This window comes from Mixophyes fleayi, chromosome 11 (genome assembly GCF_038048845.1).
Source record: "Mixophyes fleayi isolate aMixFle1 chromosome 11, aMixFle1.hap1, whole genome shotgun sequence".
Classification (NCBI taxonomy): Eukaryota; Metazoa; Chordata; class Amphibia; order Anura; family Limnodynastidae; genus Mixophyes; species Mixophyes fleayi.
In genome coordinates, this window is record NC_134412.1 from 15869660 (window position 1) to 15882885 (window position 13226).

Genomic DNA, 13226 nt, shown 5'->3' on the forward strand with positions numbered 1-13226 from the left:
ACTGTACTGGGGTTCCGGCAGTATATCAGAGTTTGGGCCCTGCTAATTCTCCCAACTTGCGGGAGGTCCCAGGGCAGCAGCCCACACCCTAGAACTATTATAAGGATGTGATGGGGTCAGTTAATTTCGCTATTAGAGTGTAAAACCCATTTAAAGAAAATTTAGACGCACATTATAATGTAAAGTAATGCAATGTTGTTTTAATAAGCCATATAACTGCCAAAAGTATCTTTATTACTTTCCCCAATGAACACAATATGCAAAGAAAAACTAGAAAACATATCTAAATATGTTGCAGATTATAAGCTACTACTTTACGGCCATGTAAAAGACGATTAATCAAAGTCAGAGTAGGACGGCATTGTTGGCTATAAGAAAAGATTACACATAAACTGAGTGACACAATACATGATTTTGCACAGATATGTCTGCTACTCAAACCCCATTCAGCGGAAAAACGATTGCAAACATGTTATTTAACAGGGGAATTCCTTTATTTGAGCTTTAATGTTGAGTCTGCTCTTTTATATGATATGGTATCTTATCAAAGGTTTGGGTTGACCGAGCCATTGACTTTACATTTAAAGATGTCTCCTTTCTGTGTGAGAAGCCACAGGTCTCCAGCGTCATATGATACGTGTCTGAATGTGCCACAAAAATCCAATTTAGTCCATGATGATCCGATAGGGTTCTTAGCAGAGATGCCCTCCCTGGAATAGAGAGGACAGGCTGATTGAGTACAGAATATTGATATGATGATTGTAATAATAATATGGTAGTTATTGTATCCTAGTAGGATGAAAACAAATTGATGGTCATTTCTCACACACAAGTGGAGACAGCCATTGAATGGCTGGACCAATAGTCATGAGAATCCAATCTACCAATTTACTAAGAGCCGCTGCTATCACTGAGGTTCAGTAAAGTCAGCCACTAAGTGGTCTGAGCCGGTATTCCTGATAATTCCACTGGTCAGCTCACTAAGAACCATTTTCGTGATGTCACTGGGGCCTAATGATGTCACTGGGGCCTAATGATGTCAAGTTGTTATACAAGCACCTAGATTTAAACTGTGTTACACTTATTTATGGACAATTTAATAGCAATTAAATTGTGCCCATATCCATCCATGTCATGTATATTTATGTTACACTGAGTGTGGCACAAACAACTAAGTAAATAATTCCATTATACAATTCTAATAAGTTAATGCAATTTTTTTTGAATACACTAAATAGTAGGTTAATCTACAAAAAAAATTACACCAAACATATACTGATTTTTCAATAGCAGAATAAGTCTACATCAAGTACCATTCATATAAGAAATAGTCAAAGTCCTAAACACATCATATACCTATATAGAGAATAGATTTAGGGAGCACAGGCTATGATCCTGTAAATACCAGAATAACTGTGTTCCTATCTCAATACATCCATAGAGTGTGGCTAGTATAGTAATATAGTGATCTTAATAAAATCAAACTATTGTGGCTTACATAGAAACATAGAATTTGATGGCAGATAAGAACCGCTTGGTCCATCTAGTCTGCCCATTTTTTGTATTAACCTATGGTAACCTCAAACACTATTTGGTTATTTAATCTTTGTAAGAATATCCTTTTGTCTATTCCAAGCATGTTTAAATTGCTCTACTGTATTAGCCTCTACCACCTCTGATGGGAGGCTATTCCACTTATCCACTACCCTATCTGTGAAGTAGTTTTTCCTCACATTCCCTCTGAACCTACTTCCCTCAAGTGTCAGTGCATGTCCTCGTGTTCTAATACTTCTCTTCCCCCCAGTGTCAGTACATGTCCTCGTGTTCTAATACTTCTCTTCCTTTGTAGAATGTTTCCCTCCTGTACCTTGTTAAAACCCTTGATATATTTGAAAGTTTCTATCATGTCCCCCCTTTCCCTTCTTTGCTCCACACTATATATATTAAGGTGTTTTAGCCCTTCCATGTAAGTTTTTTTGCTGTAGGCCATGCACCATTTTAGTTGCCCTTCTTTGCACAGTCTCTAATGTATTTATATCCTTCTGGAGATATGGCCTCCAGAACAGAACACAGTATTCTAGATGAGGACGTACCAATGACCTGTACAGTGGCATTATTACCTCTTTCTTTCTGCTACTGATTCCTCTGCCTATGTAACCAAGCATCTGACTTGCCTTCCTCAATGCTTTGTTACATTGCTTACCTGCCTTTAAATCACCTGAAATACTGACTCCTAGATCACATCCTTATCAACAGTGGGAGACTTGATCGCTAGTCCACATCCAGTGTTGCATTTCAAAAGCACAAAACTCTGGAAACACTACAGAGTCAATGAGCTCTACATAACTACAGGCGCTATAACTTCATAGTGGTCACTGTTCCATGTTAAGGAAATTGGCTTAAATTTTTTTAAGTTGTGGTTAGAAGTAATCTTAACTTCAAATGCAACCATGACATTTAGCAATTTTTTTAACTCGATTTAATTGGTTTATATTGGTTCTCAATCTGTATCACTATGAACCTGAAAAGCTTATTAAAATTTAATATAATGAAATAACATCAGTTTGCTACAACACGGTTACCCCAGTGCTTTACCTGTAGTACACATCGCCTGCGGAATTCACACCAAACACGGAACCATCGGTGCCAACCTCCACCATCACCAGACTGCCCTCTATCTGCTGCCATCGATTTCCCTGGCAGGCTGTGGGGGTCACACCGTAGCGGTAATATATATTGTTGGCGCTGTTCACACCCCAACAGCCATAAGGACCACCGCTGTAATATTTCAGCCTCCCTTCTAAGTTGATGTAGTTTAGGCCTGTAGCCCTGGAAAGTGTTTGGTCCTGGTTCAGGCAGTAAATTAAATCCTGTGCATTTGCACCAGACAGGAACTTATCCCCTCCAGCATCCACCTGTTTCAGAAGACCTGTGGCAAAAGGGACATGGTTTAGTGTAAAATGGATAACTGTATATTGCTATTTATATTACACTCTTCTACACCCTGTTCATAATGATTTGTATCACATGTTAAAGTGCATCATATTGATACATTGCAAAGCACAATATAAAATACCATATGCCACAATATATATTAGTTTTATTTTTTTAATTTGCAGATATCATCATCATCTATATATTTATATAGCGCCACTAATTCCGCAGCGCTGTACAGAGAACTCATTCACATTAGTCCCTGTCCCATTGGAGCTTACAATCTAAATCCCCTAACATACATACACACAGATCGAGAGAGACTAAGGGCAATTTAATAGCAGCCAATTAACCTATCCGTATGTTTTTGGAGTGTGGGAGGAAACCAGAGCACCCAGAGGAAGCCCAGGCAAACACGGGGCGAACATACAAACTCCACACAGATAAGACCATGGTCGGGAATCGAACTCATGAGCCCAGTGCTGTGAGGCGGAAGTGCTAACCACTGAGCCACTGATATTTTAAAATCGCATTAATTCTATCAGAAAAAAAATCATGTCTAGTTTTATTTCAGCAAGTTTGGCTTTCATTACCTAATTTCAGCTTTTTTATGTAAGGTTTCATCTTCCAAGGTGCTCTATTATGCAGGAAAAGGCATTTTTCATCAACAAACTGTTCTTGGATGTTTGGGAGAAGTTGGTCTTGGAGGATGTTTTGGTACCATTCTTTATTCATGGCTGTGTTCTTAGGCAAAATAGTGAGTGTGTCCACTCCTGTGGCTGAGAAGCAGCCCCACACATGAATGGTCTCAGGATTCTTGTCACGCCTGAGGATCTATGTGTACCCGGATTGGGTTGTGGCTCTGGAGCTGGACTGGTGACTACGTGGACAAAGCTGGGTGGCCTGATAATGTTCCACTGCATGTAGTGAAAGGACAGGTGCAGATGGTGATTACACTCGCAGAGGAGAGCAAACAGGAACTGCATTGTTGGACCAGACTGGAACCAGAATGCTGGACTTTCTCTCTGTCTGTGTGTGTATGTTAAGGGATTTAGACTGTACTCTCCAATGGGGCAGGGACCGATGTGAGTGAGTTCTCTGTACAGCGCTGCGCTATATAAATAACTGATTATGTTTATGATGATCTGACATGATTGTATAAAATGTATTGAGAAAAACCCTTCCAGCAGACAGATATTATCTCCAGCTATCAGCCTGAGGCATATACATCCCTAACATAACTGTGAGTGGCCTGCGGGTAAACGTCAAATTTTTATCCCTTCATTACTGTACCAAAAATGTAGTAAATGAGACAGCGCTAAAGGCAAACACAAATAAACTACTGTAGAAGGAATGAAGAGAAACGGCATCTTCCTGTCTAGTAAATACCTGCTCCCTCTCGTGTGACACATACATGTTCTAACAGACAGATATACATCAACTGTAAAAGAGACTGATACACAAACATTGATAGAGACTAACACACAGACCCACAAGAATAGAATACAACTCTCCCACTCTCCTACCTACATTAATGACAGCTCCTGCTGACCCTGTGTTGGACCAACAGTATTTAAGGGGGGATATAATCTCTAATGTAAAGTCATCAAGGACTTCCATGGCCATATAAAAGCAGAAGGTTCTAGGTGTTGACGTTGTGTTGAACCTACAGTATTGAAACCTGTCCCTTGCACTACAGTTATAGCTGGGGAATTAACTGAGCACTAGGACGCAGCCTTCAAATAGGTCCCACCCTGGACTTTGTTGGTGTCACACCAGCATTAGAGGGATGGTCCCACACAGCAATGAAGAAATAAGTGGACTGTCTTTACTGTAAAATAGGCATATTTCTATTAATAGTCCTGGGGGTAAATGTATCAAACTGAGAGTTTTCCGGTGGGTTTGAAAAGTGGAGATGTTGCCTATAGCAACCAATCAGATTCTAGCTATCATTTTGTAGAATGTACTAAATAAATAAATGATAGCTAGACTGGTTTTTCAAACCCGCCGTAAAACTCTCAGCTTGATACATTTACCCCCTGGTGTTCTTACCTGTCACAAGCACCCAATTGTTATCTTGCCACTTATAGATGTTGTTCCCACTGTTGACCCCCCAAACACCGGCTGGGCCGACCGTCACATGGCTGAGCTTCCCTGGCATTTGAATCCAGCCATTATTCACCCAGTGGTAAATATTGTCATCATTATTCACACCATACACTTCCCCGGCACCAGCATCCACCTGCTTCAGATTCCCAGGAATCACTGTACATTGAAGATCTGAGAAGCAAGAAAAGTGGAAGGTGAGCAAGTCACAGTAATATATACCGTAATATGTAAATGTGCCCTGCAGGAAAATGATATGTTTTAATTGCCAATTATTCACAATTAAAGCAAGTGTCAGAAAAATATGACATCCAATAATACAGACAATAGACAATACTATAAATGCAAAAGTATAGCAAATACCATACCAGGGTTTCAGGCTGAAAGAGAACCATTTATTTCCAAATGCTGATACTCTTGTGCCATCTAGATCTTGTATTTTCATTATATTTCTTTTTTAGTGGGTCCGTAAAAATACTGGTTATTGCTAGTTTATCTATTTATTCTGGGAATTCCCATGTGCAAACTGTTATGTCTTCTTAAATAAGAATACGTCTAGGCTGCCAAGTAAAGGATGTTGTGTATAGAATTTGAACAGGACCTTTAAAATATATTATTATTATTATTATTATTGCTACATTTAATGCACGTTTATTACCTCCAACTTCATAATGTCTATCCTCTGTACTTATTCAACTAATATAAATGTATTAAACTGCACATTTAAAATAGGAAATATGCAGTGTTTATTTGAGACCAATGGTACATTATAATTGGGTTTTAACTAATGAATAAAATACCTCTAATGTACATATATCACTGCTAAGCAGATTGTTTTTATAGAAAATGCTGGTGCTTAATGTTTAATGGTTATGACCCCCGTGTAACTCCAGTGAGTAAAATTTGCCACAGATAAGAAAGTTTTTCCAAGTAGTGAATTCATTTTGCAAATGTGTCGCCTTATTATAATTTAACAACAACTGAGCTTTATTATGTAAACTGGCCTTATTTCTATTTTTTCAAATGTACTATGTAAATGTAATTTTTACCTCCTGCCAATGAACACCAGTCCTAATATTATTTGATGTTTGTAGGCACTAATTGAAAATATTAGTTTTACATTATCTCTGTTCTGATCGGAATTCCCTTACAATGTGCCCTGTTTGCCAATGGTGTAGTAAGGAGAGCTGCTGCTACAAGTCCTGAGGGGCTCTGGGGGTCCATCTGTGATTGCTATATGCTACATAGTCTCAGGGTCCAAGGGTCACAGTAGAAGGACTTAAATCTGCAGCACACCTGGAACCTTTTATGGCTGTATATGGCAAAAAATAACAATTACAGTTCTCTCTCATTTATTACAGCAGATCCGTATTACTTATTATTTTTCAAATTATTCTTTTAAAAGGTTAATTGCATAATTACAAGTGTCTTTTACTCGTCTTTAAGTTTCTCATTAAAACAAAGTATACTGTCAACTCTACATCATACTTGCCAACTCTCCCGGATTGTCCGGGAGACTCCCGCATTTTGCAAGAGTCTCCCGGACGAGTGTGGCAATCTCCCTGATAGGAAGGGGGAAAAATTTAGTTTAAACGCCGCGATTCACCCGGAATCGCGGCGTTTAGCCCCGCCCCCACTGTAAAATGACGCGATTTGCGTCATTCCGTCACGGGGGCGGGGCCAAAATGACGCGATTTCGCAGCCCCGCCCCCTGCACGCCCACGTCCCAGCCGGCATCTCCCGGAAAAGGAAAAAAAAATGTTGGCAAGTATGCTCTACATAGGGTTTTCAACCACTGTCAAAGTAAAAATGTTACACTTTTATGAAAGTTTTATGACAATTGTCGTTTTTACTGCCAAATTTTATAGCAATTTTTTCTACAAACCTATGTAGTAGTAATGTGTAGAGGAAGTAGTCTCCCATAAAATACGCTGCTAAGAAAAAAATATATTTGTATTACCAGAATTTTACTTCTTTAGTAGTTGTCAGTAAATTTCCTGATGGTTGTCAAACTCGGTTGTACAAAATATTTTATCTATATATTCTGTCTAGAGTTATACTTAATGGACATCTTATAATATATACAATAATTATCAGCATACACTACCACATATAGGATTTAGTTACTATAGAGTGAGATGTTACCTGCAGCCGCTCCTGCACACAGCAGGAATAGAGCGAGGGTATGCAGCATGGTGACTCTTTAGTCTGATGGGAGAGGAGTACAAACCCTGCTCTATTTCTATGCTGCTTCAACTCCTCCCTTCATTGAGGGTGTTAAACACAAATAATTACAAAGCTGCACTGTAATACTAGTAGTGATTAATGCTTTCTGACACACCAGGATATATGTGTTTGTGCACTGTTGCATTGTTTCCAGTTGTACAGATCTGCAAATGTTTCATATATAAATAAAAAGAATATCAACAGTAACAAAAGTATACAGCAGTTAAAGGAGTAGACCTCCTTATTGGGCATTTTTAATTACTAGAGGTCTAAGGTCTAGTTTGCAAATACAGCTGCCTACCTACCTTAAGGTAATCCTATAGATTCTAAGCTTTCGAGCAGGGTTCTCTTTCCTCTCTGTCTGTATGTATTACCCAGTATTGTCTTATTAATGTTTGTTCCCAATTGTAAAGCGCTACGGAATTTGCTGGCGCTATATAAATAAATGTTGATGATGAAGGTGTTAGTTAGATAAGCTCTCTAGTATTGAATATCTAACACCACTTGAATCTCTCTCCGCACAGGGTGGGCATAACATGCAGACCTCCATGCATGCCCACCTCACCCTCCTTGTCAATCGACGGATGCCAGCCTTTAGCTCTGTTCATTGCAAACCCTATTTTTCTTAGGATTTCTCACTCAAAGTAATTGCATTTGTTTGTTTGCTTGATCCATTAAATAAATAATGTTTGAGCTAAGAGGTAAAATGTGTAAGTCCTTTTCTTCTTACTGCTATAGACAGGATCTCTCAGAAGTGTTCGGTATACAAGAGAATTGCAGGATTCTCTTATTCACAAATTCTAGCGACTCATTGACATTGTGTACTGAGAACATCGGTAAAACAAACCACGTCTTTAGGTGCATCTTAGTCAAAGCGTTTTCCATGTGCATTTCATGCATGGTGCTATTACCAATACAATCTATTGTACTGATAGTGTGCATTAATACAGGACAAAAGGTTGTGCCAAGTTAATTGGAGCATAATGGTAAGTGCGAGGGCATAAGAAAACATTCCTACCCTTCTGGCTCCTGCATTGACATCGTGGAGTAGTGCTGGTGGATGGATCTGCTCCCTTATGATGTGTCAGGTGACAGAGCCATGAAAGGAGGTGTGAGAGTGGTCTTTCTAAGCCCGGCCAACTGGTGCAGTATGGGAGCGGGGTCATGTCCACATTGCTCCAAGGCGGTGCAGAAATAATGGAACAGAGCTCCTTATCAGGAGGAAAAAAAAAAGAATTCTAGTAACAGTATAAAATTCTGGATGCATTCAGGTGGATGGCAAGAGACCCTCTTGACACATGGGCCAGTGTGCACTAATCTTTCTCCCATCTATTAAATGCCCCAGACCCAAGACCAGTTTGTTGTCTACCAAGGCGTTGTCTGGAGGAGTTAATAGCAAACTTCACTATATTGTAGACTTCCTGCAATATACAGTCTTTTCCCTTGTAATGATTTCACTGTTGTGTTAAATGTTCCCCATATTTCTGTTTTTTAATGCACATAATCTGTACGAATTGATCAGGCACATCCAATCAATGGTGGTGCGATGGTGGCAAGATTGCTGTATTGGGAAGTAAGATAATAGCAAACAATATTATTGATTTAATTACAGACCCTGACCCTTTCCTGTCTCTTTAAGATCCTTTCTATTTCATTGCAGTTTGCAAAGGTAGAAGAGATTAGGTTTCTGCAACCGCAGAAATGTTGATGATCAAGACAAACGGCATTGCAGCAACATTTTCATGTTTGTTATTTTTTTTACTAGATCAAGGTGAGAAATGAACTGTGAATGGATAAGTGCTTTGGTGGCATCAAGGGAGCTGAAGAGTCTGCTACGAGTGATGCAGAAAGCGACAAGATTGGGCAAGACATTAGATGCTAGGGATGAAGGAGTCAAGAATGATGCCCAGGCAACGAACCTCGGGAACAGAGGTGATAATGGTGTTGTCAATAGTGATGGAGAGGTGAGGAGGGAAGGAGACTATTGAGGGAGGGAATGAAACAAGCACACAAACCATGGCTACCACTGTGAAGCTAATGCTGACATAACTCCTCCAAAGACTAGCAGCTGGTGTTGCTGCCCCACCATTGACAGATGTAATCAGATCTAGCATCTCTATTCAGACTTATGAAATGATTGGAGGTCATGATGAAATGGTTGGGGAGGTCAGGATTTGACTGGGGGTGATGAAATGGCTGAGGAGTGCAATGAATTGGCTAAGGAGGGTGATGAATTGGCCAAGGGGGGTTGAATTGGTTGGGGGTGATAAAACGGCTGACGAGGTATGTCAAAATAGAGCACCTTTTAAGTGACATGTCGAATGTGTCAATGTACATCATTATACATCCTCTCATTTTCATATGCTCTATGATTCTACTGGTTAGTTAAGTAATTTTAGATCTAATTAACTTTCATGTATAGATTCAAAATCCCCATCAGTCACAAACTGGTATGAAATGATTTAAATAGGGTGGGGCATAAAATAGCTGGGGGAGCATGATCTCTGTATTGTGTAGTGTTCATGAGAATGCTCTCTGTATTGTGTGGAGGCCACAAGAATGTTCTCCTTATAGTGAGACAGTTACAAGGAAGCTCTATGTGGCCTTAGCAGTCACTAGTATGCTAAATGCTAGTCAGATGGGCTGGTAAATGTTTATATTTAATTATAGCTTTCTCACAGCAATTTTTCATATGTTTTATTGTCTATATATGCCTGTGCTATGGGGTAGTTTTATCTGGCCATAATAAAATGTTGTGCTTGAACTAACAGTCTAATTATTCTGGTAACATTTTGCATTATAATGCAATTGTTGCAGATTTTCACAACAGGTCTTCAACTTTCCAGAAGCCAAACAACAACAAAGTTGCAAGAACGAGCACAAGAGAACATCATGTAGTCAAAACTGCAGGAATGGGTTAGAGAGATTAAATTAGAATACTGCAGACTACACCTGAATATTTATCAATGAGCTGAAGATATATGCTATGTTGAACATCAACATATAGCTCCCTATGTACAGTAATTGGTTGTTGTGCATGTGCAGAATGATATTTTGTTTGTTGCTGTATGATCTTACACATTGTTAGGGGAGGGTGGGGGTGGTACTAGTATATTAGCTTAGGGTGGCCGGAACCTTTGTTCAGGCCCTGATACTGTTCCTTACAATGCATAAAATATGCAAATATTACTGATACTGATGCTGATTCTAAAATGAAAACCATCCTTTCAATACACAATAGATTGTTTTGTTATTCTGATCTCATTTCTTAAATCCAGGCATCCTTAGAAAAAAACCTGTTATAAACGTAATACATACAGAAGCTTGTCAGTGTGAATCAGAAGTATGATCTAATATAGTTTCTTTATTATTATAATTCTAAATCTAATTTGATTCCATTCACATTCCATTACATTCATTTACCAGTTGTTTTTAATTGTTTAAAAAAAAAACAAACCATACCAACAAGTTCAACATGATTGTTTAAAAATTGCCACTCATTATTCATGCTGGAGATGTATAATAAATCCTCCCTTTGACAATATAGTAGCACAGCAACCATTGACTCTTTAATTACTGTTGATGGGTACTACCATGGGTACAATGTTTGCTTCAAGCAATGCAAATTTATAAAATGGGGAATCCGAATCTCATTATGTGTGGGCTGGTAAGTTTGGGTTGAACCTTGTACACTATGGCCATTACATTGATGACTTATTTGTTTATCAGGATCCCATCATGGCACAGTATTTTGATTCTTATTTGAACACCAACCCTTTTCAATCTGACAGTCACTCATACTTACATTAGTATTTTCATTAATTTCCTGAATGTGACACCCCTGAAGTAGAATGACAGGACTGTTACCTCGAACTATAAAATGTCTGTTGATACAAATGCCTAGTGTTACACTTTTCTCAGCGTCCAGCACAGGAAGTGTAAAACCAATATCTCTAAAGGACAGCTCATGTGCCTCAGGAGAAATTGTTCATTTAGGAACACCTTTGATCTGCAAGCTAAGCACTTGATTGACCAATTTGGTGCCAGATGTTACCCATCAGATATCATAGACAAAGCATATAATAAAGTTAGCAGCCTCGATCGGAAAGATTTTCTAGAGCTAGATATCAGGATAAAGGAAGCTTGATTAGGCACAGACTGTATATCTAAATATAATATTTTATCACATTACATTAAAAAGATTCTCAGAAAGAACTCTTTCATCCTGAATCAGGACCACATTCTAAAGACACATCTTCCACATAAACCAGTAGTCATTCTTGTAAAAATAGCAAATCTTAGAAATGTACTAGCCCCTAGCTATTATGGATATTATGCAGATTTTGGGAGTGTTGTAGGCAATAGGTAAAATGTTAAGAATTGGTTGCCGTTAAACCCCAGGGGTTTTTCAGGTGTGGCAAAACTTCATCTTTGACTTGGTATAATATTATCAAAAGATCCACAGAAGTTACAGCTAGTGTGTGTAATATAATATTAATATTAATTAATATTAATATTACATTTAAAGTCACTTAACGGTTTTATAAATTGTAATTCTAGTTTCATCATCTACTTATTGCAGTGTAATTTTAATAAATAATATATATAGAGGAAGAATCTAGACCATTAAAAAATCTGTTAGCAGAATATTGATAAAATACTATAAATACATTTCAGACACACCTTGTATGAAGGCACTCTTATAACACACCATGGAAGTGGTCCTAATGATCTTATTATATTAAGGATTGAATAGATCTCCGTAATAAGGTAGAGACTGATTTAAACACCTATGTAAACAAGAATACAAAGAACTTGTCACGCTCAACACTATGAGCTTATCACCAATTCTCTCCATGAAATGCTTTACCAAAAAACTATAATTTAGTCTCATCCATCTATAGGACATTCCTGCAAAAGGAATTTGGCTTGTTCAGGTGTGTTTTTGCAAAATCCACTCAAGCTTTCTTCTAGCTCTCTCTCATCAGTCCATCCAGGGCCTCCTACCATATAACCCCCTTTCATTGAGTTGGTGACAGGTGTTATGAGTTGAAACTGTCGTACCTTGTGTCAAAAGATCAGCTTAAATCAGGTTGGCAGTTGATTGAGGTGCTTTCTCCACCATTCAAACAGCCATTCTATGTAAATTGATTTGTAGCCTTGAGATTATCCATGGTTGACAACAATCTTCTGTCTGACCTCTTTAGACAATTCTCTGACTTTCTTTCTTCTCTTCATGCTCATTGCAGTCCACCCAGCAACACAAAGCAGGAGAATGAATCCTTCCTCTATTTAAGCTCATTTAATCAGTGAGTTTTAAATTGCAGGCACCTGCTACTCACCTGCTACAATATTGTTGACCTTATGAACTAGCGAATTGGTGTGGATATAATAACGATACCTGATAATATGCAAACAGAGACGGCTAAGATACTGAATAACCAATAACAATATAGAGATTAATTTATTGTGAAATATATTAGGCTGAAACTACTGTACAATTCATGTGGCATAATACTTTTCAATCTCGGCATATATTATCGCAAATAACAAGTGGCAATATAAATTATTCAGAGCCATTTTTGAGTACCAATAGGTGGCAATGTTAGTTAATAAAGGAACCAGCTGAGATACTTGGTTAATAAACGTCAATATTAAGTGTGCATATGCAGATATATGCTTCGTTAGACGTTGTCTGTAAAGTAACATAGTAGATCTCTACTCTATGAGTAGCATGTCACATGACATGCTGACATGAAGATTACTGTCACAACCACGAGGATGAAGATGGTGGCACCTACCAGCAGTTGGCACTACTGAGGCGCGGAGTCTAACACGCCACTGGTTTTCACCAGGGACCCCCGCAAGGAAGTATGGACTCCGCTGCAAGAGGCATGCAGGTCGCGGCCCTCAGTATCAGTTAGCTGGAGAGATGACCAGTGAGGCAGAGGTGATGGTGC

General features: G+C 38.6%; 1 protein-coding gene across 1 annotated transcript; it reads right to left on the reverse strand.

Annotated features, from left to right (window-relative positions):
- Positions 1-544: 544 nt before the first annotated feature.
- On the reverse strand, positions 545-7252 carry LOC142107411 (fish-egg lectin-like). Its single transcript, XM_075190843.1, has 4 exons — positions 7186-7252; positions 4987-5214; positions 2596-2929; positions 545-710 (listed from the first exon to the last, which is right to left on the reverse strand). The coding sequence occupies exons 1-4, from the start codon at positions 7232-7234 to the stop codon at positions 545-547; spliced, it is 777 nt and encodes a 258-aa protein (XP_075046944.1). The 5' UTR covers positions 7235-7252.
- Positions 7253-13226: the final 5974 nt, after the last annotated feature.

Bases quoted from the DNA above. Each gene is read 5' to 3' on its own strand.
- LOC142107411 (XM_075190843.1), bottom strand. From the start codon at position 7,234: ATGCTGCATACCCTCGCTCTATTCCTGCTGTGTGCAGGAGCGGCTGCA. The intron at 5,215-7,185 runs GTAACATCTCAC...CTTGCTTCTCAG, and splicing joins GTGTGCAGGAGCGGCTGCAG to ATCTTCAATGTACAGTGATT. The intron at 711-2,595 runs GTAAAGCACTGG...TCTCTATTCCAG, and splicing joins GCAGGCGATGTGTACTACAG to GGAGGGCATCTCTGCTAAGA.